The 25,534-nt window shown below is 51.6% G+C and overlaps 2 protein-coding genes across 6 annotated transcripts in view; one reads left to right on the top strand and one right to left on the bottom strand.

Moving 5' to 3' along the window:
• The window catches only part of LOC146436991 (NACHT, LRR and PYD domains-containing protein 12-like), a 9,112-nt gene extending 1,035 nt beyond the window's left edge, over positions 1 to 8,077 (bottom strand). Inside the window, exons 1-7 of one of the 3 annotated variants that reach the window (XM_085063383.1) lie at positions 7,189 to 8,074; positions 6,890 to 6,992; positions 3,908 to 4,071; positions 1,461 to 3,156; positions 880 to 1,008; positions 465 to 635; positions 69 to 242 (exon numbers count right to left, since the gene is read on the bottom strand). In XM_085063383.1, coding sequence (XP_084919509.1) covers positions 69 to 242; positions 465 to 635; positions 880 to 1,008; positions 1,461 to 3,156; positions 3,908 to 4,071; positions 6,890 to 6,992; positions 7,189 to 7,348 — 2,597 coding nt within the window. In that variant the 5' untranslated portion in view covers positions 7,349 to 8,074. Of the gene's footprint in view, positions 1 to 68; positions 352 to 464; positions 636 to 879; positions 1,009 to 1,460; positions 3,157 to 3,907; positions 4,072 to 6,889; positions 6,993 to 7,188 lie in introns of those variants that run through there. The other 2 variants (XM_085063386.1, XM_085063384.1) reach the window with 2 other exon arrangements.
• CEND1 (cell cycle exit and neuronal differentiation 1) lies at positions 6,620 to 24,277 on the top strand. 3 transcript variants are annotated; one of them, XM_085063415.1, is made up of 2 exons: positions 6,620 to 6,775; positions 16,019 to 24,277. In XM_085063415.1, exon 2 carries the CDS (start codon positions 16,186 to 16,188, stop codon positions 16,576 to 16,578), a length of 393 nt encoding a protein of 130 aa, XP_084919541.1. In that variant the 5' UTR covers positions 6,620 to 6,775; positions 16,019 to 16,185; the 3' UTR covers positions 16,579 to 24,277. The 3 variants fall into 3 exon arrangements, with proteins under 3 accessions (XP_084919541.1, XP_084919543.1, XP_084919542.1); XM_085063417.1 differs by having other exon boundaries at positions 6,772 to 6,898; XM_085063416.1 differs by lacking the exon at positions 6,620 to 6,775 and adding an exon at positions 15,662 to 15,817.
• The last annotated feature ends 1,257 nt before the right edge of the window (positions 24,278 to 25,534 follow it).

The following is a 25,534-nucleotide window of genomic DNA, read 5'->3' as shown; positions in this document are numbered from 1 at the left end:
CTCCAGGGGGGAAGGAGGGAGCTCTGGGTAGCACGGAGGGGACACTGGCCCATCCCGCAGCCCCTTACCGCAGAGTCTGCAGTGGGCAGGCACAGTGGTCAAGCCCCTCACACAGCAGCTCCACGCCAGCATCGCGCAGCTTCTCGCTGAAGGACAAATCCAGCTCCTCCAGGGACTTGTTGGTGCTCAGCACAGCAGCGAGGTCCTCACAGCAGGCGCTGGTGAGGCGGGAATACCGCAGCCTGATGGGAACCCCCAGGAAAAGCGCTCAGAACCGGCCGGAGGGCCCCCAGTTCCACCCTACCATGGTGATGGTCCCATCCTGGTGCCACAACTCTGGAGCTCCTTGCCCTGGCAGAGTGGGACAGAAGCACAATGCCGCCCCAGAGGGAGACTTTGGGGCACATCCCCAGGTCTCAGGTCCTTTCTGTGGGGAATGCCTGAGGGATGCTGGGGGTGCTCACCGCAGGACGCGCAGGCGGCAGCCTGGGTGCCGCAGCCCCTCGCAGAGCAGGCGCACGCCGCTGTCACCCAGCGAGCTGTCACCAAGCTCCAGCCGGGCCAGGCCAGGGTGCTCCGCCAGCAGTGCCGCCAGCTCCGCACAGCAGCTCTCAGTCAGTTGGCACCACTGCAGCCTGCGGGAGGGCATGGAGAACAGGGGCTCAGCACACCTCTCCCGGTTGCTCACCTGCCCACCAATCCCGAGGGACCACACCCATCCCCCATCCCCAGCTAAATGAGGCCTGGCCTCCCCTCGACCACCTGCCCATGTCCCCAAGGAGCAGCAGAGCAGCACTCACCTGCTGCACCCTGGTTCGGGTGCCCCCACCCACACCCCAGATCCCAGCCCCACGTTTGGGCTCCACGCATGTCTCTCACCGAAGCACCTCCAGGGTGCTGCCCCGGTACCGCAGCGCCCGGCAGAGCAGGTGGATGGGGCAGGGCAGCTCCTCCTGCCGCTGCACAGTGAGGGCACCAGGATATCCTCCGGCTTCCAAGACTCCTGAGCTGCAGGGGAACAGAGCCACAGGGCAAGTGCAGCCCTCAGCAGTGCTGGGAGCTCCCGGCACACAGTCCCCCCGAGCAGAGCCTCCAGCGTGTGGAAGGGCTCCTTGGGAGGGACCTGTGTGGCTTTTGGAGGTGTGAAGGATCTCCCTGTGGGAGGGAGAAGTGGGACAGGAAGCCAGAGAGAAACCTGGGCACAGATGGGCCTGGGCAGGTCAAGCCAAGAAGCTCCATCACCATCAATCCCACAGTGGGCAGCAGATGGAGGAGCCCACGTGTTTCTTATTCTCCCCAAGAATAAGTAAATCCTCTGCTGAGGAACTAAACACCCAGGGAAAGGCCAAACTGGTGTTCAGGAGGAAGGAGCTGAAACAACTTTAAAATGATCCTTTGGTGCAGAGAAGGAGAAATCTCTGCAGTTTTGGGTCATTAAAGCAAAGAGGGGCAGGACTTACCTAGGCACTGACGCATCCAGCTCTGCCTCAGGGTCCTGCCAGTGGAAGCAGCATCCCTGGAGGGTGACGCCGCCCAGCCCATCCCAGTGCTGGATGCAGAAGGAAAGAGCCATCTGGTCGTACAGGGTCAGCTTGACGTCCTGCAAGTCCAGGTCAGTGAAATGACCCAATGCACTTTGTGCAAAGCTCTTCTCATTCATCTCGAACAGGAAGTGGAAAGTGTCCATCTCCGAAACCTTCAGTGCTTGGCCAGGGTGGGAGAAGCCTCTGTGCCTCCCCTGAAGCCACTTCAGCAGCTCTTCCCTGGCTCGTGGTGAAATTCTGCACCCGATGATTTTGTCCATGTACTCTATGGATTTTTGGCTGACCAGACCAAAGAGGAATTGCACTGTTACATTCAAATCCTTCCTGGACTTGCTGTAGCTTTCTAATAATTTATGTACATCCTTCTCAAGCCTCCCCAAGCTGCTGACCATCTCCCCATCATCCTCCAGAACATAAAACATTGCTGCAAAAAACTCCTGGAGGTGCAGGTGGGTGAAGGCATAGACATTCCCATGGTCTTCTCTTTTCCTTGGGATCCTTTCATTGAGGAAGAGGGGGAGAAGGCCTGGCTGGTCCAAGCCACAGTCTTTGATTTCCTTCTCCTCAAAGAGGACCTTGTGCTTCCAGATGCCATCGGCAGCCAAGGAGCAAAGCTGGAGTAGGAACTGCTGGAGGACCTGCGGGTTGTCCCTGTCCCTGTGCTTCAGTAACTGGGAGAGGTAAAACATCATCATCCCTGTGGTGGCTTTGGAGCACTCAAGGAGGTTTTTCTTCCCACAAAGCTCTTGTTCAAGAATGGTGCAGACGGTCCAGCTCATGACAGGGATGACACACAAGCTGTAGAGGATCTTGTTGCCTCTGGCAAACCTGAAGGCCATGTCTGCTTTGTTCTGGTTCTCAAAATACCTGTGGAAATACTCCTCCCTGCTGGCTGCCGAAAATCCCAGTATCTCCCTGTAATACTGACCCTCCAAGCACCGCCCCAGGCTTCCAAGAGCTGTTGGTCTGGTGGTGATGAGCAAAGAGGCCTTGGGGAGAAGAGTCTTCTTCAACAAGCTCATCAGGGTGAACTCCAGAGGCTTCACCTCCCTGGGGTCAGAGCTCAGCTCAGTTTTGGGCTGCACCAAGGAAAATCCCAGGGCCTCAAAGCCATCAAAAATGAACAGGATCTTCTTCTGGTCATCCAGGATCTGCCCAGGCGGCACTCGCTGGCCAGGACAGCATTGTGAAACCAGGTCTGCCACACTGGCTTCCATGGGAAGGGCAATGGCTTTGCAGTCAATGCAGAAGACAAAGTCAAACTGCTCGTGGAGTGTCCCTTCTCCCCACTCTGCCATCACCTTCCTGACCATCATCGTCTTCCCCATCCCCGGGGCTCCCACCAGCACCACCACCTGGGGGGTTTGCCCATCTCTGTCAGGCTCAAACAGTGCGGTGGTGGCAGTGGAGGCTGTCCTGCCGCTGAAATTGGCACATCCCCGGCTGGTTCCCTCTGCTCCATCTTTGGCTCTGTGCTCGCTCCGAGGCTCCGTGCTGATGGTCAGGGCAGTGAAGCGGCTGCAGAAGGACGGGCTCTCCCTGGGACAGGCACCCAGCTCCCTGGCCTGGTTGGACTCCCGGACCATGTGCTCCCTGCAGTTCCACCTGTGCTCTGTGTTGATGAGGAGCAGGGTTAGTCCCAAGCACAGACAAACTCCTGAGTTCCCCACCAGCCCATCTGCACTCCTGACACACCACCAGCCACTTGTTTCAGGGCTTTCCTAAGTCTGCTTGGGGCAAGAAGGACATAATTTGTGAGGATTTGCTTGGTCAGGGGTTTTTCTTCTGGGTCCTGATCCTGATCTATTAACTTTTTTATCATCCTCATCCACCTGGGAGCAAATGCAAGGGCCTGGAGCTGCCTGCAGCTCATGCAGCCTCTGACTCATGCTTCAGGGGACAAAGGCACTGTCCCTGGGCTCTAGAACACACATCTCCACTGAGATATCCTTAATGCCCATCTCAGGAGGAAAGGATCTGCCCACCAGGCTACCGGTAAGTGCTGAGAACACTGGGTGAGCTTTAAGGTCACTTCCAACCCAGACCATTCTGATTTCATGATTTTAAACAATGCATTTGTTTAAATTTAATTGAATTTGTTAAAATTTAATTAGTTTAAATTAATTGAGGAATTACAAGCCCATGTAATGCACTGCAGGGGTGCGCTGCCTGGAGAGAGCTGGCATCCCTGTCCCCCAGCATTGCTTCAACTGGGAGTGCCCAGGACTCAACTCAGAGCCCAGGCCCATGCTAGCTGGTGGGGAAGCTCCAGGTGAGGCTGCTCAGCATTCCAGGCTATTAATAGTCCCCCAGTGGGGCTTGAATTTTCACTGCAAGGACTTCCTGCTGCCAGGCAAACCCACCTTGGCTGCTGCAGCAAGTCATTCCACTGTGAGAAACGTCCTTCATCCTGCTTTCCCGGGAATTCGAGGTAAGGAGAAACGGTGCTGCCAAAACAGACACAGGGTTTTGCTGCTGTGTAGCCTTCTCCTCCCTCTCCAGCCGTGGGTGGATTCTAACTGGGGCTCTAGGAAAGGAGAGAGGCTCCTTTAGGAGCTTTGGATGCTCAGGGGTGAAATGGGTGTGAACCCATTCATGGTTTGCTTGCTCCAGTTTATGAATAGGGTACCTGTGTCTGGATTAGGAGGGGGTAACCCTCTTGATGATTTTATTTTCCATGAGTGATGATTTTCTTTCCATGATGGGGGGGAAAAAAGCTTCAGGAACAAAGCTGCCGGTGAGGGATACTAGGAAAGAGGGAAATAATGTTTTAAGGCACATTGGGAGTTTAAGGACTCCTTATTTCTTGCTCAGAGCCAGACATCACCCTGTCCCTCCTGCCTGCAGGACATAAAATAATTTTGGGGATAACTGTTTCTCTCGAAAGGAAATAGTCTCAAGTTGTGCCAGGGGAGGTTTAGACTGAATGCTGGGGAAAATTCCTTCACTGAAAGGGCTGTCCAGCCCTGGCACAGCTGCCCAGGGCAGAGGTGGAGTCCCCATCCCTGAATGGATTTAAAGCCATGTGCATGTGGCACTTGGGGATATGGGATAGTGATGGCCTTGAGAAGTGCTGGGGAACATTTGGACATGATGATCTCAGAGGGCTCTTCCAAGCTGAACAATTCCATGATTCTATGTTCCCTCCCAAAGATGCTGCTGCCACCAGCACCTCCCTGTGGGTTTTGCAGGGGGGGAGATCCCCAGGAGCCAGGGCTGTCCTTATCCCTGCTAAGTCCTCCTGGGAGGTGCTGCGAGCCAAGAGGGAGGGGGCAAATCCAGCAGCACCGTTTCTAAAGGTTTCCCACTCCCTCTGACCTTGAAAAAGCCATTTTCACCTTGCTGTGTCTCAGCCAGGGTTGCTATTCGCTGTGCCTGCACCATGTTAGGGGGATGTGACTCTGCCACAGGGAGAGGGGGGAAGTTTATTGTTTTTACAGCTTTTCCTTTGCTTCCCTTTTCCCTACCTCAGTTAAAAAAAAATTAAATTCAGAATTTAAACATTATGTGAGTTCCACTCCGAGGCATGTGAGAGCATCACGTGAGGCTGATAATCTCCAAAGGCAGAGGCAGTGTGTGTGAACGTCAGGAAACGGCTGCCGGAGCCCTCTGCCTCAGCTCATCCAAGGCTCTGGGGCCAGACCCCACGATTTCCACTTGCAGGAGGCTCCCTCCCTCCTCCTGCCACCTTGAGGATATTCCTGCCTGATACATAAGTAGCAAAACCAGTTTGCTAGTCTGGGAAGCAGTGGTTTGGGGGTGTCTCCTGCACTAAACAGTGGATTTCCACCAGCTTTGCAGGAATTCAGCCCCTCTGCTGCTGTCAGGAGATCAGCAGATCTGGGAGGCGTTAGGAAGGGGAAACAGCTGTTTGGAGCCATGGAAAGGTCCTGGCTGTGCCTGGCACAAGTCCCTGAAAGTGCAGGGAGTGCCGGCACTGCCGGGTGCAGGACCAGACAGGGAACAGAGGGAACATCAGTATCAGCCACAGCTAATCCTGTCTGTGCCAGCCTGTCTGAGCCGAGCTGGCTCCTGGAGCCAAGGACTACAGCAGAATAACCTTGCTCATTCCTGCCCTGAGCGGGTGTGGGTAGCTGCATCCCAAAGCAGCCCCTGCAAGCATGGCCTGTCCTGGGAGATTTGGGTTCTTGCATCCAGCTCCTCATCCTGTAGCTCTCTTCAAACACAGGATTTCCCTCTGCAGTGGGATTTAAGCAGCCTGAGTGGGCACTGGTGGGTCCCAAGTCACTGATGGAGGCTTATGGGCAAGCAGCACATAGCCTGATTTGCTCTGAAATAAGGGCTAAAAGAGCTCCAGACAATCCCAGAACCTGCTGAAGTCTGGGAGACAGGCATGAAGTGACACAGGGATGGGAATTTCAGCCCTGTGCCTGGCTGGAGGGGTGAGGCTGTGAGAGGGAGGGCTCTTTGCTTTTAGCCGGTGAGGATGAGGAGGAGGAAGAGGTGGAAGAGGAGGAAGCTGTGGCTGGCAGTGGCTGGCTGGTGCTCTGCAGTGGGACTGGGCTGCGTGCCCAGCTCTGGTCTGGGAAGGAATGTCAAACCCCAGCCTGCTGGGACAAGGGGCAGTGTGGGGAGAAGGGAAGCATAAATGGGACAAAACTACCCCAAGGTGCAGCATTTCAGTGTCCTTCCTGCACTGTGCAGAGCTTCTGTTTGGCAAGTCAGTTTGCCATTCCTTAACTCACTGCCAGGGATCATTTCACTTGGAAATCCCTTATCCTGGTGGGGAGAGCTCTTTTTCTTGTGGTCTACACACAGAGATCCCAATTTATCAGGCTGGCCCCCTCCCAGGTTTTTTTTCCCAGTGTGTCCCCCCCTACTTTGCTGTTTGTTTCCTGTAATTGCTGCAAATCCAGGCAGAATTTGGAGGAGAAACAAAATGGAGCAGCAGAGGGGTCATTGCCGCAGGGACAGCTCTGAACTGCTGAGCCAGCTCAGCCCCAAATGCCAGGGGGACATGGAGATGCAGCTGGGCTGCCTTTACCACGCTGCAGCCTCCCCCTTTGGCATCCTGCCCCTCCAGATCCCAGCCCTTCCTCTAGATTGGAGCGCCCTCTCTCCCCTCCCTGCTCTCCATCTTCATGCAGTCTGCAGAGGTGCATTGTGGGAAACTCCCAAGTCCTCCCCCCCCCTCCTCTGCCTGCCTCCCTCCCTCCTCTCTGCGCAAGAACCAGCTCCCAAGGTGTGACTCGTCCGGCCGGAGGACAGAGGTAAGGGACGCCGCTGGCATGGGGGGGCGCGGGGCGGAGGGCTGGGGCTCCCGGCTCCCGGCCGTGCTCATGTTCTGCGCAGGGTGACAAAGCGAAATGGAGACGCGGAGCTACCTGCTCAAGGTGAGTGTCCACCTCCTCGCAGCCACCTGGGATGGAGGCCGGGGGCTGCCATGCCGGCTTGCATCCGGAGCCGGTACCCCACAGCTATCTATCCCTGAAAGAGGCAAAAAGTGCTTTTCTGACCCCAAACAAGGAGCACGGCGAGGACGGCCGGCCCCGAGTGGCACCCTTCCCGCCCCTGCCCCCGTGTTTTGCTCTCTGAAGGTCAGGCAGCCACAGGAGGTGCTTCTGCAGAGCCACAGAGCCTCCTGCCTGCTCCCCGCCCGCTGCTTCCTGCTGCCTCCCCGTACCTGCAGCCTGCGCCGCCGCCTCGGCGGGCTGTGCCGTCCGGCCCGAGCGGAGCCCTTCAGCCTGATCCGAGCCGGGCTGGCGGGAAGGAGAGGCCCTGGATGCCGCAGCAGTGCTCCGGAGGCAGGAGTGCGCGGGGAGCGGGGAAGCGGAGCCGGCCATGTGCCGGAAACAGGGCTGCTGGGAGGGAGGAGGGGAAGCAGCCTCCCCAGATAAGCACCTCCAGCCCTGGCAGGAGAGCTGGTGCACTTTCCTGAAAGGTTTTGAGCCGTTTTCAGCTGTTTCCCCCCTCCTCTCATCTCCATGGACGGTGGGATTTGTTTGCCCTTTGCTCTGTCTGGATGGATTTGATGACTCTGTTCAACTCTGTCAGTCCCGAGGCAGGAGGGAAGCAGGAAAAGCCGGCAGCTTGGTTCAGCTTTCACTTTTCCCGAGGAAAGGGGGTTGTTTTGTTAGGCAGGGGGAATTTGATATCAATTGGGGGATGTATCCTGTGATTTGACCCTTAGCTTGTGCTGGAGAGGAGCTCATAAAGGGAAATCTGCCCTAAAAAAAACACAAGGGAGAAAGATTCAGAGGCAACAGTGCCAATTTCAAAGGAGAATGTTGCGCCGGAGGAGTGGGAGGGGGGTGGATACCAGACCAGAGCTCCTGAGTCACGGTGTGTGCTTCCAGGGAAAGAATGCTTTGGGAATGTCTCCAGTTCCTCAGCCTGGTGTCTCTGCTCTCTGCACATCCGTGTGCATCCCTGTGTTTGCAGGGACCTGTTGATTTGCTTCTGTTTACTTCTCTGTCCCCCTGGTGGCTTCTGGAGAGGGGCGAGGGGGAAAGAAGAGGATTTTTAAACTTGAATCGAGGTCAGCCTAGTAAAACTTGGGTATTGGGACAAGAGGAGGAAACCTCCCCTCTGCAGCCCCGTTTTCCTGGGTGGGGCTTGGGCAGGATGCTGTCAAGAGAGGGAGGATGGACTATGCTGGATTAAGCTCCCTGCTTCATCTCAGGACTGACCTCCAAAAGTCTGACCTTCACAGGTTTGACCTTCAGCATTTTCCATCTGTCTTTTCTTAGCCAAGGTGCCCAACACCAACATCCAACCCTGTGATATTGTGGTAGGGTGGGGGAAGAAATCCCAGATCTCCCCTAAATGTGGATATTCATCCCACTGCATCCACCCTCTCCTCTGGCAAGCTGCTGGGATGGGGGCCTGGAGAGCCTGGAGAGCCCTGGCACAGTGTCCCCATCCTGGATCAGGTATCAGGGCTGGCAGATGGGGTGGAGGGAGGGATGGAGCTCCCTGAGTAGCGATTTGCATGCTGGAGGAGCTTTGGCCATTCTTCCCCGGATGCTTCCCAGCTTTGTGCTGGGAAGGAGAGTGCTCTGGTTTTGCTGTGCAAGGTAAGGGATGGGTTTTACCCCCGAAAGTGCTGGGAGCTCACCTGGAAGGTCACTGCCTTGTGCAGAATTGGCCCCTCGTCTGTCCGCAGTGGCTTCTTACATTTCAGCTGCAGAGCAACAGTTTTCAGGCTGATGCCTGCAGATCCAGGGGCTGCCAGATTCCAGACCCAACTCTGCATGTCAGGAATTGCTTCCAGAATCTTTTTGCTGGCCCCAGCTGAGCCACAAAAGGGGTGATGCCGCATCAGGCAGAAGGGATGGATTTAGGATGCCCATAAACTGGGGAACGATGTTAAATTTGCTGCTGCTTCTTGCAGCGGCTGGGGCTATTTCACTGTGTCACAGTGAAATCTCATATATCCCTCACCTTTTTTTGCTTGTGGTTATTGAATTTGGGATACAGGACTGGGAGGAAGAGGCCTTAAAAGCAAGATCTGTCAGAAAGGGAATCAGTCTCCTGAAGCTGGGGATCAGCTCGTGGCTGCCTGGGGAGCAGCATCCCAATTTGGAAGCATCTGCCCTCTTCCCAAAGGCTTTTCCCAAGCACTGGCAGGCCTCGTGGTGGGAAGGAATGACTGTTCACCCTTTTCCAAGAGGCAGGGAACATTTGCTGACCCTGTCACATTCTCCCTGAGCTGGCATCACAGACCAAGAGCTGAGCAGGGAACAGAGATAAGCCCCATGGCTCCAGCCACGGTGTTGCCGGCACTGAATTTTTGTCTCTGTGAGGGCTGGAAAAACATTATAAAGAAATGAACTGAGTGTGTTTGCAATAAAGACATGAGGAGGTGCCCAGGGTAGGGTGCAAGCTCTGGGATCCCTGTTGCTGCGGTGTCTCCCAAAGTGCTCCCCCTTATTGCTCCAGTGCTTCAATCCAGTGTCCTGACAAATAGTTGCCATGGAAAAAAATGTCATTCTGGCTGAGAAGCCTTTCCTTTGTTTCCTGAATTTCTGTCTTGGGGTGAGGGATGCTCAACCCTGCCAGGGAGAGGCTCAAGATCTAACACCTTGTGATTTTTGAAGGGTAAAAGTTACAATTTTGTTCTGCTACAAGAAAATGGAACTATACAGGGGAAAAGAGAATTTATGTCTGAGGAAGGTTCAAACCCAAGATTAAAGCAGGGTTAGCACAGCAAATTGAGGTGCTCTGAACCCTGTTTTGGGGGCTTGGGGACTGTGTTAGGACCCTGAGGAACCAGGCTTTGCAGCAGGTTATTTCCCACCAACCTCAGCAAAATATTTCCAGATGCCTTTGAATTCTAGGAATTATTTTGCTATGTGTCTGAGAGTGCAGCTGTATGGGAGGGGGCTGGTGGCATTTGAGGGGTTTTGCCTTTGATTTGTCTTGCCGACAGCAGGCCAGGGCCATGCTGGGTGTGACTCAGTGCCCATCCCTGGAGTCAGTCAGAGCACATGGCTGGAGACAAAATCTTCTCTCTCCCACGGCCGTTTGGTAGCACCTGGTTTTTGCTGTGCACATGGCTGTGTACAGGCAGGGTGTCTTGCCAGGGTAGGCTGGAGCAGTGTTTAGGGTTAAAACCCCCGAAAAGAACACAGGCTGAGCCCTGGCAGCAGCGTGGTGTGCATGCAATGGCGCCTCCATCTCTCAGAGAATAAAATGTCTGCCACATCCGTCCCAGGAGCTCTTTGGGGACAGGATGTGTGTGGCTTGCGGAGGTGATTCTTAGCTCAGAGCTTGTCATCTGCAGAGGTCACGGTGCAGAAAAAGACCATAAATGTCCTGTTTCTGGGCTCTTGCTAGTGGGGAGTCTGAAGTGCTGTGTCACCTGTGTGGGCTGCATGGCTGGGCAGCCTCCAGAGAGGTTGCTGGCACTGGTGTCACACCTCTGTGGAGCTGGTGGCCGAGGGTCTGCATCTCAGAGCCCTTCCCTTTGCAGATGGAAGGCAAAGCCACTTTTGCTGGGCTACAGGAGTCTCTGTTCCCACACCTCATCTTGGTGCCAGGTACAACCCAATCTCTGAGTGTGGGTGCATTGCTCTCTCCTGGGAGAGAGGGGATGTGACTCAGTGACACTGGGAGAGAGGAGGGAGGTCCTGGCCATGCTCTCAGGGCTGTGGGGGTGGTGGGTGCAGGTTTTCGGTCACTGCCAGCATCAGCTGGACCAGTAAGGAGCGTGCTGGGGCTCGGAGCAGCTGCAGGAACTGCCGCAGCCATGGAGCAGAGGCTTGGCTGGCAAATCTCCCCCCATGGCAGCAATTTAACGCTGCTGCCACTGCTAAAATACTTTCAGCATCTGACACTCTCCACAACAAGATTCAAAGGGCTTGTTTGAGAGGGAAACGTTTAATCCAGGGACGGGGGGAGGGATGTGGGGAGTAACAAACAACAGATTGGGAAAAGGATTCATAAATATCTCATCAGAGTGAACTGGGTCACCGGTGTTTGCTGCGACTTGGTGCTGCTGTCTCTGAGGGATGGATTTGGGGAGGCTGGGAATCACAGCAGGCTCCTGCACAGCCTGTTCCTGGCTGTGCAGCACTGAGGCTGTTTGAAAGCGTCAGTGAGAAGTCACTCTGTTGGCGTGGGGCTTGCGTTGTGTTTTATCACGTTTGCGTGTGTTGCGTCAGGAGCTGGGGGCCAAAATAGCCTGGAAGGGAGCTAAAATCCTCCTTGGGGAGCTGCTCACGGCAGCTGAAAGAACACAAGCTCCTTATGTAAAGCTGCTTTAATATTTATGGTAATATCAGAGGCGGTGCATTACCTCATCCATCTTCACTGCACTTCTGAGGCATGGGAAAAGGCTTAGTCACTACTCTGCCATCCTTCTCCTGGGTGCTTTCTGGCATCTCCCTGCCTTTAACGTGTTTGTTCCCCCAGCAGCTTAGAAAAAGGGAGAAATGCTGGTTTTCCCCATTGGAAATGGGGAGTTGAAGTGCTGGGAAACAATGTGCTGCTCCGTTGCAGGAAGAGGCTGGGATGGGGCAGGGCATTGGGTGCAAATCCTTCCAGCCCTGACAGATCACTCCACGTGTGGCAGAGGGGACAGGCACAGGTCCCTGGGGACACTGCCCAAAGGACAGGGTGGTGCAAGCTGTATTCCTTAGGGGTTAGACAAGAGAGTTGAGGAGGGTGGGATGGTGAGAGTGCTGGGAAAGGAGCTTCCTCTGCTGCTCACCTTTGGTGCCAGCTGGTGTTTCCTTAAGGAGAGCAAGGGTCTGTCTGTCCTGTGCACAAGGGGATGAGTGCCTTTCTTCACGACAGGCAGGAGTGACAAAGAAGGGAAGAGGAGATGAGGGGATAAGGGGGAATGTTTGAAGATAAGGTGTTTCCTGCCGCCTCTGGCTCTTCCTGCACAGCAGTGCTGCAGGTCAGATGTGGTCAGCAGCTATTTCCAACACGGATGTTTCCAGCTGGAGGACACCTGGAGCATAGGGATGGACCTTTGTTGCAGGATAAATCCTGATACATAACTCCATGGTGTTGTTGGATCCTTCCTTGCTCCTCAGTGTGGCAGTTGAGGACCCGATGGAATTGTGCTGCTTTTCATAACATAGGGAAAATCCCTATGGATGAGCTTCCCACTGCACCCCAGACCTGAAGCAGCTGCTTGGTCTTGCAAAGTGACTCACTTTTCCTTCCAAATGGAAGCAGTAGGGCAGGATGAGAGGATTTGGGGATGGGAGGGGGCTGGTCCCTGCAGAGGGAAGGGGCCATCCTGATGGATCTGTGCTGTGGCACAGCTTAGCAATGACTCATCCACTCTGTTCGGTGCAGGATTGATGCAGCTTTCATCTGTGCATGGAGGAGACAGATGACTAGATGTGTTTGGTGATTTGCTGGGATTTGAGGCAGAAAAGGTGCCCTTCAGGGAGCCAGGGGAAGCTGTTGCTCCACTGGCCTGTTGCTCCAGCTGAGGGCAGCTTGTTGCACTGGGTGAGTCCAGCACTGACCTTGAGAGCATCCCAGGGGAGCTGTGGTGTTTGTGTGCCAATCCTTGAAGCAGCAGGAATTTGGAAGGCTTTCCTTTTCCTTTTTCTCCTTTGTCATCCCTGGCCTTATTATTCCAGCTCCCTCTTCCCAGCCTGGGAAAGCTGCTGGCAATGAGAACCTCCCTGAAAAGGCACTGATTTTTGAACAGAAATAGCATGGAGTGGGGAAAAGGGAGGGAATGAAGCTTGTCTCCCACCAAATCTTATTCCCAAGTGCTGCTGCCTGTGTAGGAGGCAGAGAGGGAGCTGGAAAAGGGAGGAATGGGTAGACAGGCAGAGACAGCAACTGACAAGAGAGAAGGGAGGAGTAAAAAGATGTGAGGAGCTATAAAGAAGAAAGCAAAGGTAGAAAATTGTGTCATTAGAGAAAAACTTGGTGAGATGGAATGAGGGATGAGAAGGAGACAAAGGGATGGGGAGGAACCCTCATGTGCAGGCTTAGTTTTTGGAAATGAGGAAAGCACCTCTCTCTTCAGTCTGGGAGGGACAGAGGTGCTTAAAGATGAGCCCAGGAAGTACAGGAGTGGAGAGGGGAGATGATTCCCAAGGCAGGGAGCTAAGAGCACACTGAAGGGGGTTAAGTACTGTGATGGAAGAGAATGTGCTGCTAAGGGTACCCATGGTCTGGAGGAGAAAGAGGAGCCAGGCCAGAGGTCTGAAGAGGTGCTGGGCAATCTTGTGTCTGCTTGCAGTGATGGAAAACCACAGACAAAAGCCCTTTTATGTGGGTACTTAAGAACTGCTGATATTGATTTTTGGCTTAGTTTGGTTTCTACATCTTTTAAAACCTTTTCTAAGCTGCATGAAGGGTTTGTGTTGCTTTTAATGGAAATTCACTTAGAATTGGGAAATCCTGTCTGTGGCAGTGCAGGGCATGGCAGCAGGACAAGGCTCCACGGCCCAGCATGGGCTCCAAGCAAAATCAGCTTTCCTGCCCCCAGGAATCTGAAAGTCGGATCAATGAGGGGTATGGATAACCCTGAGGTACCTGGGCTGTGCAGGATTCCCCTTTCTCAGCAAAAAGGTGAGTTTGCCCTCTCTGTGGTTCACCTTACCATCTCCATAGGCTGCACGTAGTTTTCCTAGGGAAAGAGCAGGAGTTCAATGCTTGGTCCATGTACTGTAATCACATGAATATCGGAGTGTGTGAGTGGTCCAGTTAATTTATATCAAAGAGACAAAGAAGGTAATTTAACATTTATGCCATGATTAGTCTGACTCTCCCTGCTTTGATCTCTGAGCCCACTTCAGTTGTGGGCTTCACTTACTATTTCTTTGTGTCTCATTGTACCAGAGGAGCAGAATCCTCGGAGTGACTGTGCAGCTGTAGCCCTGGATTTACGTAGGACTTTTGCTGCCAGAGCAGTATGGATGCTCTCTGGAAGCAGTAGGAAAAGGTGAGGTAGGTGATATCTACAGAAATATTACAGAATGAGCACTGCGAGGAAAATACTCTTGCACTTGGCCACACCCGTGTTTCCCTCCCAAATCCAAAGCCACAGCAAGGTCTGAATCTGGCTGAGCATCTGGGGTGGTGTTTGTGTGGTACAGGATGCCCAGGTGTGTGATACACTCTCAGCAATCCACGAGGGTGGCGGAGTTTGGGCTTTCTGAAATGGTTTAGTATCCCAAACTAGGGAAAACAGGCGTTGTCCAGCTGCAGTCAATGAGAAATACGGGGGTTTTGTGTGGCCTGAGGAGCTGGACTGGAAGATCCCTGTGGGTCCCTTCTGACTTAGGATATTCTGTGAGAGCTATGGAATTCCATGATTTTGGTGCTGCAGTTCCCTCAGTCCACTCCAGCTGATTGGCACTGGAGCAGCTGGTGGCCACCAAGCAATGGCTGGCAAGGGAAAGCAGGAGAAGGGGGTGTGTCCATCTTATACTTAGGAGCCATACAGTGTTGCCCAGCTTTGCTCTAGACCCAAACCTGGCATTTCTGTGAGATTTCCTCCATTCCTGCCTGGATAGAGATGAAAGCCACACATTGTCAGCCTCTTTTCCAGAAGAGTCAGCAGCACAGATCATTGCTGCAGCCCTGGGACTTTCTTCCTGTCATTAGAGGAGTGATCTGCCCTCTGAGCCGCTGTGGAAGGAACCTCTGTTTGCTGAGGTTTTTGAGGAGCCTCTTCAGCTCTCAATCCAGACAATGAGCTCTGATTTCACTTAGCAGGCAGAAAGCTCCCAGCAGGCTCCTGGCAGCCCTGAAGGTCAGCAGGGAGCCAGCAAAGCCAGCAGCTCGAATCCCACGCTGCCTCGTGGTTACCCCTTATTTCCCAAGCTCAGAGCTGAAGTGATGCTGCACTGCCAGAGCATAGTGGCAAAATGCCCAAAGCATTGTCCTCTCCTCGCATCGTATGGAACTGCAGCCACAGGAGCTCCAGCCTCAGCTCACCCTGCCCTGTCAGGTTTGTGGGGTGAGGTTTTTGGGGTGGTTTTACATCCCCTCAAAGGCCATTTTGTCCCTTTGCTGAATTCCCATGGTGCAGCCATGCTGTTCAGTGCTTCCATCAGTTCCCTGGGGAAAATAGCCCCACCTGATCGCTGGCATCCTGTTTGGCTCTGGAGGCAAGTCCAGCAAACCCTGCAAGGAAATGACAGGAGTGAGATGTCTCTATCACTAAGAGATCCAGCTCTGCAGTAAATCCATGCAGTCAATTCCCTGTTTTGCACCAGCTGAGGATCTGGCACTTGCTTTGTTTTGCTGTTGCTCCACCAAAATGCTGGCAGGAATAATCCTTTTGCCCTTGATACCTGTGAGAACTGAGGAACTAATCCTGGTTTTCCTGCACTACTCATCTGGAGGTAGAGTATCACACAACATCACATATTAACCACTTCCTAAATTGACCTTGGGATCCTGCTGCGAAAGGAAGGGTGGGGGGTGAGACAAGCAGAGAGTATCTATCCATCTGCTTTCCCTAGGAACAAAGTGTTCTCTCCTTGCCCAGAAGGAATGGAAAGGGTGAGCAAATGCAAAGTAAAGTTTATTTGGTTGGATGTGAGTTTGTCATTGCTGACAAATGGCCTCACACACAAAGCTGGGGTGGACTTGTTTCGATTTGCCGAGATGTGGCAGCCATAGGTGACAGTAGGTCCAACTTGTTTGATGTTCCTGTTTGATATTAGGAAATAATCCTTCCCTGTGAGGATGCTGAGGCCCTGGCACAAATTGACCAGAGAAGCTGTGGCTGCCCCATGCCTGGAATTGCCCAAGGCCAAGCTGTACAGGGCTTGGAGCAACCTGGTCTAGTGGAAGGTGTCCCTGCCCATGGCCTGAACAAGGTGAGCTTGAAGGTCCTTTCCAACCCAGGCTGTTCTCTGGTTGCAGGCACAGTGCCTGTAGTAAATGCTTTGAATGGAGATCACAGTTCTGAAGGAAGGAGCCAACAGTTTTCCAGTTTTCCCTCCATCATGTCCAGGCAGAGCAACACCAGCTCGCTCTGCCCTGTCACTCACCTCTCCTCACTCTGCTTCCCCCTCCAGGTGCTGTATGATGTCCAGGTAGGACACTGCCGGCGTGACAAGCATCCCAAGACAGCCGCTCCCAGGCCTTGAGCTCAGGTCGCTTCTCTGCTTCCTGTGGCAGCCAGGCAAGGGAGAAGAGCTGGGATAGCCCTGCACATCCAGTTGCTGCCCACAGCACCCCTAGGATGGATTCCAAAGGCAATGTCCGAAGTGGAAACAAACCTGACGCCAAGGCTGCCAGCTCCGGAAAGCCAGAAAAGCCCAACCCTGGGCCTGCCACGAATGCAGACAAGAAGGAGACCCCCAAAGAGCAGCCTGCTCCTGCCACGACCACCAAGAAGGCTGGTAGTGATGCCGCTGTTGCGAACAACCACAGCAACCTGAAACCCAGCCCCGCCACCACGGAGACGCAGGAGGCCAGCGGCCAGTCCCCTGACTCTGACCACAAGGGAAACAGCTCCGAGGAGTCACCGGGCAGCTTCTTCGACAACATGAAGCCCTTGATCATCGTCGGAGGAGTGGCAGTGGCTACGCTGGCTGTGATTGTGGGAGTGGCATTCCTAGCCCGGAAAAAATGAAGACCAAGACGGGGTGGGGATGAGAAACCCAGCCCAGCTGTACAGCTCCTTTTGAGACAAATGCATGCAGAGAAATTCTATACATAGCTATATATATAGAGAGTGAGCTAGATAGATCAACAACAAACACCAACTGCAACTCCAGGGTCCTGTTCAAGACAACTGTGCCAGTCTGACCCGCTGTGGGTAACTCCATGCACTCAGTGTGTTCTTTCATGTAATATATCTTGGCTTATACCACTGTGTATAGATTACAGCTTCTCCTGATCGGTGTAAATGACGGTGTCCCCTCCCCTCCCCTGCTGTCCTCCCTGGGAGACACCCCCCCTCTCTTGCAGTCCCCTGTTTTCAAGTCCAAAGTGTTCTACATCCCATCTGGAGTCCCCACTTTGTGTTTTGGTTTCTGTTTGGTTCTGTTTTAAGTTGGGCTGTGGTAAAGAAGATGGAAGGGGAGTGCTCAGGCCTGGCTTGCCTGTCCTGCTGGGCTGGGGTTGTTTGTCCAGCCCTGCCGGGACAAGGGAAGCACAGGTGCAGTGGCAGGGAAAAGGCAGCTCCCTGACCCAACAGCCATGGGTGATCCCTAATTGGATTCTGTGTACCTGCTGCTCATCATCCCACCTTGGAACACATGACTGGGAAGTGCCCTGGAGGAACCAGGGCAGCTGCAGGTGGAGGCTGCAGCCTGGCAGAGCTGAGTGCGAGCCTGGGATGTCACGTCAGGTCACTCTGGCTGAGCTGCCAGGGGGACAGTGACCGGAGGGGCTGTGCTGTGACCCAGAGAAGTCCCATTACAGCCTTCAGGATCCCAGGGCTCGCCAGGGTCACATGGACGGTGTTTGGGATAGAGAAACTTTGATTTGGAACTAGTATTTCCTAAAGTTAGGCTGGGCTTTGCAGGGTGCTGTGGCCTCAGTCCAAGTTCCTTCGAGGTTGGCTGGACTATTTGTGTTCATTCTTTTGGGCTTTGGATAAGGCCTTTCACTGGATTTTTGCCCCCCACTGAAGGCTGTGGTCTTTCAGCACATGGGAAGACAGGAAAAGGGGAGACATGAGCTGGTCTTAGGGGCAGAGAGGACATGGGACTCCCTGAGAGTAACACTTACTCTACCTGCTTTATACAAGGGAAACCCCTTTCAAGGGCACTGGAGTCTGTCCTGGGTGGATTTCTTACCTCCCTCTTGTGACAGTAGTAGCAGGGTTTTGTAACTCGTCCACACTTTAGAAATGGAAACAAATTTCCAGCCCTCAGGAACAGCCTGATTTCATGGGTGAGTACCTTGGCTCTAAAGCCAGACCTTGTGAGGGGGAGGAGAGAGGGTGTTAAGTGCTTTGGCCAATGCTCAGCACTAAACAGCAAGAGGTGAGGAGATCTGGCTCTGAAAGCTTCCATTAGGCTTCTCTTGGCTGCTGCAAAACAGAGTGTTATAAAACCCTCTTACATTTTGGGTTTAAGTTGGGCCAGAGATTAGGTGAGGTCTGATGGGAGCTCATCAGTGGCTGGAGCCCATGGACGGGCAGGAGTGATGATTAGAGAGAGGCTGTGACGTGGTGGGGTCAGTTCTGTTTCAGAACCTGTTGTGCACCTTCAGCTGAGCTGGATGGATGAATTCAGGGTGCAGGGATAGAGGGAGGTGTGCATTCCTCAGGTGCTGCCTGTGCAGTGTCTGCCTCTGGCACAGTCCCTGGACAGGACAGTGGGGAGGTATAACCTGACCTGGCAGTTCTTCTCTTGGCTCACCTCTGTCTTATTTACCTCAAAATCTGACCTGCTGAATGCACATGGTCTTGGAATGCATGGCTACTCCTACGGTGAGCTCAGAAAATATTCCCAAAGGTGAATGTCCTCTGGGAATAGCCGATGCCATCTCCTGGTGCAGTAGGAGGTTGATGCCTCCACCTTTGCCAGCACAGAGATGGGGTGGGTGTGTTGGGCTCACAGGAGTTTTGGGAAGCAGGTCTACAGCTCCAGGTGAGATCCTGGTAGCCTACAGTGCTCTTGGCATGAACTGTGGATGTGTCCCCCAGCAGCAGTGTGTCACAGCCTGAGGAAGGGTTAGAAGCAGAAAGGTCTTCCTCTCCCCTCAGATCTCTGAAGCACAGCTTTGCAGGGAAATTTTTGCAGAGATTTGCTTACGTTGCTTGGAAGGGAGGGAAATCACCCCCTCCTGCTCCAGTTTGCCAGGTAGGGTGGTGATTTTCAGATGGTGACTTCTGTTTTCAAGAAATTTTTCTGCCTTTCCCGTCCCCTCCCTCCCTCTCAGCTTTGGCTGATTTTTTTCAGCAGTGTGTGACGTTAGGCACAGCATCTATCTATTCTGCCCTGACCAGCATAGATAGATCAGGGGAGGAAAATTAAGCACCTGCTTCACTTGAGTCTCCAATTTTACCTTCTAAAGTGTTTTTGTTTCCTTGTCTTCACCTTTGGCAACAGAAGAGGGAAAAAACCAGTTCTCAGCCAACGGCCTTAACCATTTCTCCACCTCCAAACCCTGCCTGCCCTTAGAGCACTTGGATGCAAGGCCACTAATTCCATCCAGAAACACCACAAAAGTTCTGATGGGCTGCAGCTCCACATCTGGGCATGTCACTCATTCAAGCCCTCCCTGCACGGCAAACCTGGTATGTCCTGTTTGTAAGGGATTTCCGAACGTGCTATGTCCTGTTCCTGAGGGATTTTCCACTTCCTGTGATCACTTAACAGTCTGCTGTCCAGGTTCAGCACCTGGAACCCACCTCTTTGGCAGTTTGGTTTGGAAAATACCTGTCTGTGTGTCTGTCTGTGTCTCTGTGTGTGTATGTGTGTGTGCACCATCCTGCCTGTGTATGTGTGCATACAAACCTTCAGGTTTTTGTGTTGTATTGCTGCGGTCTGGGAGGGGGAGATGCCCCTTCCTTCCTTCCTTCCCTGCATTCACACCAAGTGTCTGTGATGACTTTTTTGTGCCATTCCCACCATGCCATGCAGCTCCTGAATTCCTTTCTGGTCCTGGTTTCTCCTCAAGTGCAAGGAATGTCTGGCTGGTGAAGTGCTGAGTGTGTGGTGTGCCTGTCGTGCTCAGAGCCCTGAGCCCCTGCTTCCCTCCCTGGATAGTCGTGTGGGCTCTTTGCTTTAAAGTGAGGCATTTTTTGACTATCTTGGACTGTGCTGTAGTGCTTTTCCAAGTGTGGGTCTAGTGTTGAGCTGGGCAGATCCAGCATAGATGCCACAGCACGCCGCAGCCCTGACTTGCAAACACCTCCTGTCCTGCCTTACTGTGCCAGGCTGTGCAGTGCTTTCGTTCTGAGCCAAAAATGTCCAGCGAGCACCAGGCTGAAGAGAGCAAATCCTCCTCTCTCAGCCCCAAATCTGTTGAAGCAGAAGGCTTAAATGACTGAACTCGCTGTGCTAAATAAATAGTTGTCTTTTCTCGTACTGAGCACACGCCGTTATTTGCTTGATGTCCTTCTTTGTGTGGTTTTTGTGGTATGAAGTCCTTCCAGTGACATCTCCGTGGGGAGAGTGAATTAACGCTTAAAACTAATCAGAGTCTGTGCTTGGGGTTTGAAGAGATCTAGATTGCTAGTTTACTCTTTTGATCAAGTCGATAAATTATAAATTGGCGAAACTGGTTTCAGACCTTTCAGTTTATCACCAAAACTCTCGATTGAATCACTGCACCCGATCTTAATCTCTTTTTAAGGAATCATAAATTTTAGTTGAAAAAAAAGACATTATTATGCTGTCTTGGACAACTCAGTAGAAGGTTTTTGCTGCTTCTATTTTGAGAGAGATGAAATGGATTATGCTTCTGCTTCCTCTTCTTACTGATTTAATACCCTGTGGATAAGTCCTGTTATTCCTAACAGTGCTGCAGCAGGATACAAAGAAATCTGGCAGCCAGAGGATAATGCAGCAGCATTTTTAGGAGGGTAAGAATGCATTCCTGCAGGTGCTGTTCACCTGGGGCTCACTTAAAGCACTGAACAGTCACTTGCCCTGAAGCATTTCTTGGTTCTCTTGGGCTTGGTGATAAATTAAACATCCATTCGTATCTCTGACGGATTAAAGTTTAAGAGTTGATCCATAGAATACTGAAAACAAGGGGAATCTTTTCCATTGGCTTCACCATGCTCTGGCCTTTGAGTTCCTGTTGGCACCAGGGATATGATCACAGGCCATCATAAAATCATCTCAATTACACATTTATTTTTAAATTGACACAAACATTCCTTAGGCTGAGCATAAGGAAAGTCTCTTCCCCGAGGCAGCCCTGCTAATACGGACATCAGGATTTGTGTATGAAAAAGAGCAGCACAACTAAAAACCACTGGAGCTGGTGAGAGATTATTTATGCCTTAAAATATTCCCTGCTTTTCCTGGAAATGCTACAGGGATTTAGAATTCAGCAGCCTTCTAACTGTTCTTAGAATTGGTTGAAAATAACAGTGCTGAAGATTGGAGAAGAAAATGATTCTTTGAGAAATGAACCAAAAAAGGAAGGCAATGAATGAATGTGTTTGAAAGGTGAAATTCTTGGAATTTCAGTTAGCTCCATGGAAAGCTTCAAGTCGGTGACAATTCTGAGAGGATGCAAGGAACAGAGCAGAGAACTGGAGAGAAAAAGCACTATTTAATTATCTTAAGAGCTTTGGTAAGGACATGCTAACTTTTATACCCTCTCAATTTTCTTTTCCCTCAGAAAAAGGCAAAAAAGGCCAGCTCTGATGTCATGCAAATTAACCTCTGCTAATTGCCTTTTCCAGATGAATTCCTGCTGGCTCTGTGCAATGTTAAAGGGTTGGAAAAATACCTGAAGTTTTCTACAACCCACTTTGCCTGCTTAAGGGGAATTGCCAGGACATTTAGAGGGGCTGCATCCTCTTTTTACATGCTTTGCTAGGACAAACACTGAAAATGCAGCCTGCTCACACGTCCATCCTCCTGGTCCATGCCTTCATGCTTGGATGCTGATTCCCTTCCCAGGCTGTGTAGCACCTTGCTGTGGTGTCACTCCCTTCACCACAAAGCCAGGAGAAGTCCATAGGGGCAGCATCACATCGTGTTCATGAGCTGGCTGCAGTTCTGCTGCACAGGTTGGGCATTTCCTGCCATGAAGTGGAATTCTCCTTCATCTGGAGCATAACAGTTCTGTAAATTCTTACTGTGGGAGGCTGGAATTGGGATATTTCCTGCTATTTACACTGGAGGTATTTGGGGAGAAATCTGCTGATGCTGAGTTCTGACGGCACATTTTGGGTCTTGACTGACAACCCCACTACTGAAAGCCATGGAGCCTTTGAAGCCTTCCAGCATCCTGGGGCAGAGGGGTGGGTTTAATCTGCTGAATAAAGTGGGTTTATGGTGACTTTTTCCTCTTCTCTTTTTGGTCCAGCCCTGTGATCTGCTTTCCTTTTAAATTCACAAATTCCTGGGATGTCTTTTCACGCCAGATCTTCAGCTGCTACAAACTATAGGGTTCCATCAGTTTCTGATCCAATTCATTGCTTGTTCTTTCCTCCTTCTTTGACTACTGCATTGTATTTCCTTTCCGTATTTTCCTCCTGGGCAGCTCTGCAGATGTGGCCTCTCTGCAGGCCAAGGCTGGGGCAGATTTTGGGTTGGCTAAGGCAGGTTTTGAGTGGTCCTCCAAAAATACAGGCAGTGCTGGGCCCCCAGACTGCACATCACAATAGGAAATATGTGAAGCTTTGATCTGCCCTCACCTATGTTGGTCTAGATCTTCAAGAGGCTGAGTGCTCATCTGCCACAGGATTTGTAATGGATGACAAAATCCCTAGGAAGTTCCTGTTCTTGTCCTTCCCTGTCTGTTGAGTGTGAGGAGTTCTGGTTGCTTCAAGAGGAGCTGACATGGTGTGAGCACACGCTATACTTGCCTGCAGCCAGAGCTCCTTCAGCCCTCTGAAGTGCCAAAAACAGAGGGAAAGGAGAAGTTCTGAGGTCAAGGACCTGCATTTCTGCTGGCCTGGAAGGATCAGCTGTTGTGCCAGGGGTGAGAGTGCAGGAAGTGCAAGGATTGTCCCATTTGAATTGGCTGATCAGATGTTACTGGGTGGCAGAGAACTGTGGGACTTCCAGGCCTCAAAAATTCACATTTCATTCAATTTACTGTAATAGGCCTCAAAATCCTGTAAGAGATCAGAGCCTTTGGCTTTCCAAATTGATGAGTTTGGATCTACCTTGTGCTACAGCTGTGCTCCCTCCTCTGGACAGTGTGCGCTCGGATATGCAGTACTCTGGGACTTGTGCCCTCTGCTCTTTGATGCTCTTTAAATTTAATAGATTTTTTTCCTGCTGAAAAGCATAACTTGGATTAAACAGGGTTTGGACTAGCTGTTCCTGTTTCTCTTCTGGTTGTTCTCAGCTTGCAATTCACAAACAGTTCCATCACTTTGCCATTTCTCATCCCCAGCACAGCATCCCAAACATGAATTTACAGGTTCTTTTTGTCTGTGTGATGATACTGCAGCACCAAAGCTCCCACCAGGACAAGAGGAACTTTTAATCACCTTTCCAACAGTCAAGTCCTGCATCTTATCCCTGGTTTTGCCACAGCCGTTTCAAGCAGCCAAGCTTCTGGGGCAAGTTGATGAGAACAAGGGTGCCACACAATTTTGTTGTGTTAAAAAGCAAAAAATCAACCAACCAGCAAGGGAATAATTTGGCTTTACTGAGTTTTGAGCAGCCCTTCATAACCCTGGTGCCTTTTCCCAGAGCTGTTTCAACTGAAGCCTTTAAAAGTTGCAATTTCACCTCCCTGGGAAACCAACTCTCTTCCAGTGATAAGTGCAGGTTGGCTATAGGCTTGTGGAGAAACTAGAATTGTAGGAAGGGAACTCGAAGGTCAGATTACAGGCGATTTTTATTTTGTTTTTGGTTTGTTTGGATTCCGTTACCTCTCCAGGGGCTGATCCAAAGCCCTTGGAAGTCAGACTAAAATGCCTGCTGTTCCTTTGGAAGCCTCAGGCACCTTTCTGACATCAGTGGTTTTGAGTCAGCTCCTGAATGTGTTTTCCAAACTACAGGAATTTTCCAAGTGACACCTTGATTTTTTTTCCCTGTACAAACAGACCTGCTTGTCACTTACACATTTTTACCTGTGTTCAACATACAGGTTTGGGGTTTTTTGTTTGCTCTCGGAAACAATATGCTGCTAGACACATTTCCTGGAGGGAAATGGACACCTACCTACACACAAAGCTATCCAGCTAATTTATACCTTGTTGAATTTATAATCTTGTTTATGCTTCTATGGACACTTTGTATGGGCTGCAGCTCAAATCCTAAAATAGTCAAGAATTTTTTCCTTTCCCATATAGTATTCTATTTACTTTGACTTTAAAAACAAAAAAAGCGTATAAATGCAATAATGCAGGTAGACTAGAAATACTAGATTGAAAATTTAAAGTAGTTTAGCTTGTCCCATTGTGACTGACAGTGTTGTACGACACCCAACGCTGTACCCTAACATTTTCCAGGCTTTCTCCATAGCTGAATCTAGTATTAGCTTTGGAAACCCATTGTGTGAGTGGTGGGTGGATGGGTCGGAATCGTGTGCTCTCTACACACTGTATGTTACTCACGTCACAAGCTGTATGGCCACTCCATATGCCGTGAAACTGTAAATGATTCCCAAATACACCTGTAACTCTTACCAGGATTGTGAGAAATAAACTATATATAGATATATATACACACACATAGAGAGAGACTGTATAATTCCTCCCGTGAGCATCTTCGTGTACGTGCGGGTGCGAGTGGAACTGGCTGTGCTACCTTTGGAGGTTGTCCGGGGAGAACTGTGGATGCCCTATCCCTGGAAGTGTCTGAGGCCAGGCTGGACAGGGCTTGGAGCAGCCTGGGATAGTGGAAAGTGTCCACGGCAGGGGGTGGAACGAGGTGAGCTTTAAGGCCCCTTCCAACCCAAACCATTCTACGATTCCAGGATTCTATATCTGTGTTTCCTGAAGGCTCATTATTTCCTAGGATTAGTGGTCCCACTGAGAACTGTGAGAAAAGGCAGTTCCTGCCCCAAATAAACTCAAGCCTGCCCAGAGAAAGCAGGCAGAGGATGATTATTGTAATTCCCAGATAGGAATGAAATAGAATCATAGATTTACTCAGAGGCACAGGGGAAACCTTTCCGATCCAAGAGATTCCCTGTCCCGCCGGCTGGTCTCCAGGCTTTGCCCCCAGATCTTCGCTGTGACCTTTCTCCTGCCAAATTTCTCCTGCTGATTTTCTGGTTTTGTTTCCAAGATGACCTGGGAACACCTCTCCTCCCAAACAAAGCATCCCCTGAGCCCTGGGCACTGTCTGTGGGCTCCCTCTGCACAGATTCCCTCCAGGCTCTTAGAGGGGAGGAGGGTTTTGGCAGCATGGTTCACTGCACAGGGTTGATGTCGTATTACACCAGCTCCAGTCAGGATCCCTGCAGAAGCCTGCAGGCTTTTGGAAGTCAATTTCTTAAGAACTGGGAAGAAAAATCCTGTAAATTCCACAGGGTCAGGGAAAAAGGGCATCCTTCAGCTGCAAAAGCGTAATCATCTGAGGCTTTTGCCGCAGAAACACAGCTGGGGACTTGAGTTTTAGTTTGTCGTAAGAGTCGTTAAGAGAAGGAGATCAAATAAATTCCTGTTTTCTGATTGGGAATGCTGGATCTGAGAGGCTGGGATGGATGACCTGGGATGGATGGATGGATGGATGGATGGATGGATGGCCTGACCCTCGCACTGGCCCCAGTCAGGGTGTGTGGAATTGCACATGCCTGGGGCAGTGTAGGGAGGATGGGAAGAGCTGAAGGAGCAGTGGCTGGGACAGCACTGTCCTTTGCGTTTGTTTAAAAGGCACTGGATTCACCAGCAGGGAATAAGGAGCATAAATGTGATGCCCTGTCATAAAGGCTAAGGATGCTGGAGTGGCACTGAGTCCCCAAGTCCCCCACACAACAGTGAAACT

The sequence above is a fragment of the Lichenostomus cassidix genome, chromosome 5 (genome assembly GCF_008360975.1).
Source record: "Lichenostomus cassidix isolate B80296 chromosome 5, HeHo_3.0, whole genome shotgun sequence".
Lineage (NCBI taxonomy): Eukaryota > Metazoa > Chordata > Aves > Passeriformes > Meliphagidae > Lichenostomus > Lichenostomus cassidix.
This window is presented reverse-complemented; position numbering and strand designations above follow the sequence as displayed.

Coding starts and splice junctions, on each gene's coding strand:
- CEND1 (XM_085063415.1), top strand. CDS start 16,186: ATGGATTCCAAAGGCAATGTCCGAAGTGGAAACAAACCTGACGCCAAG.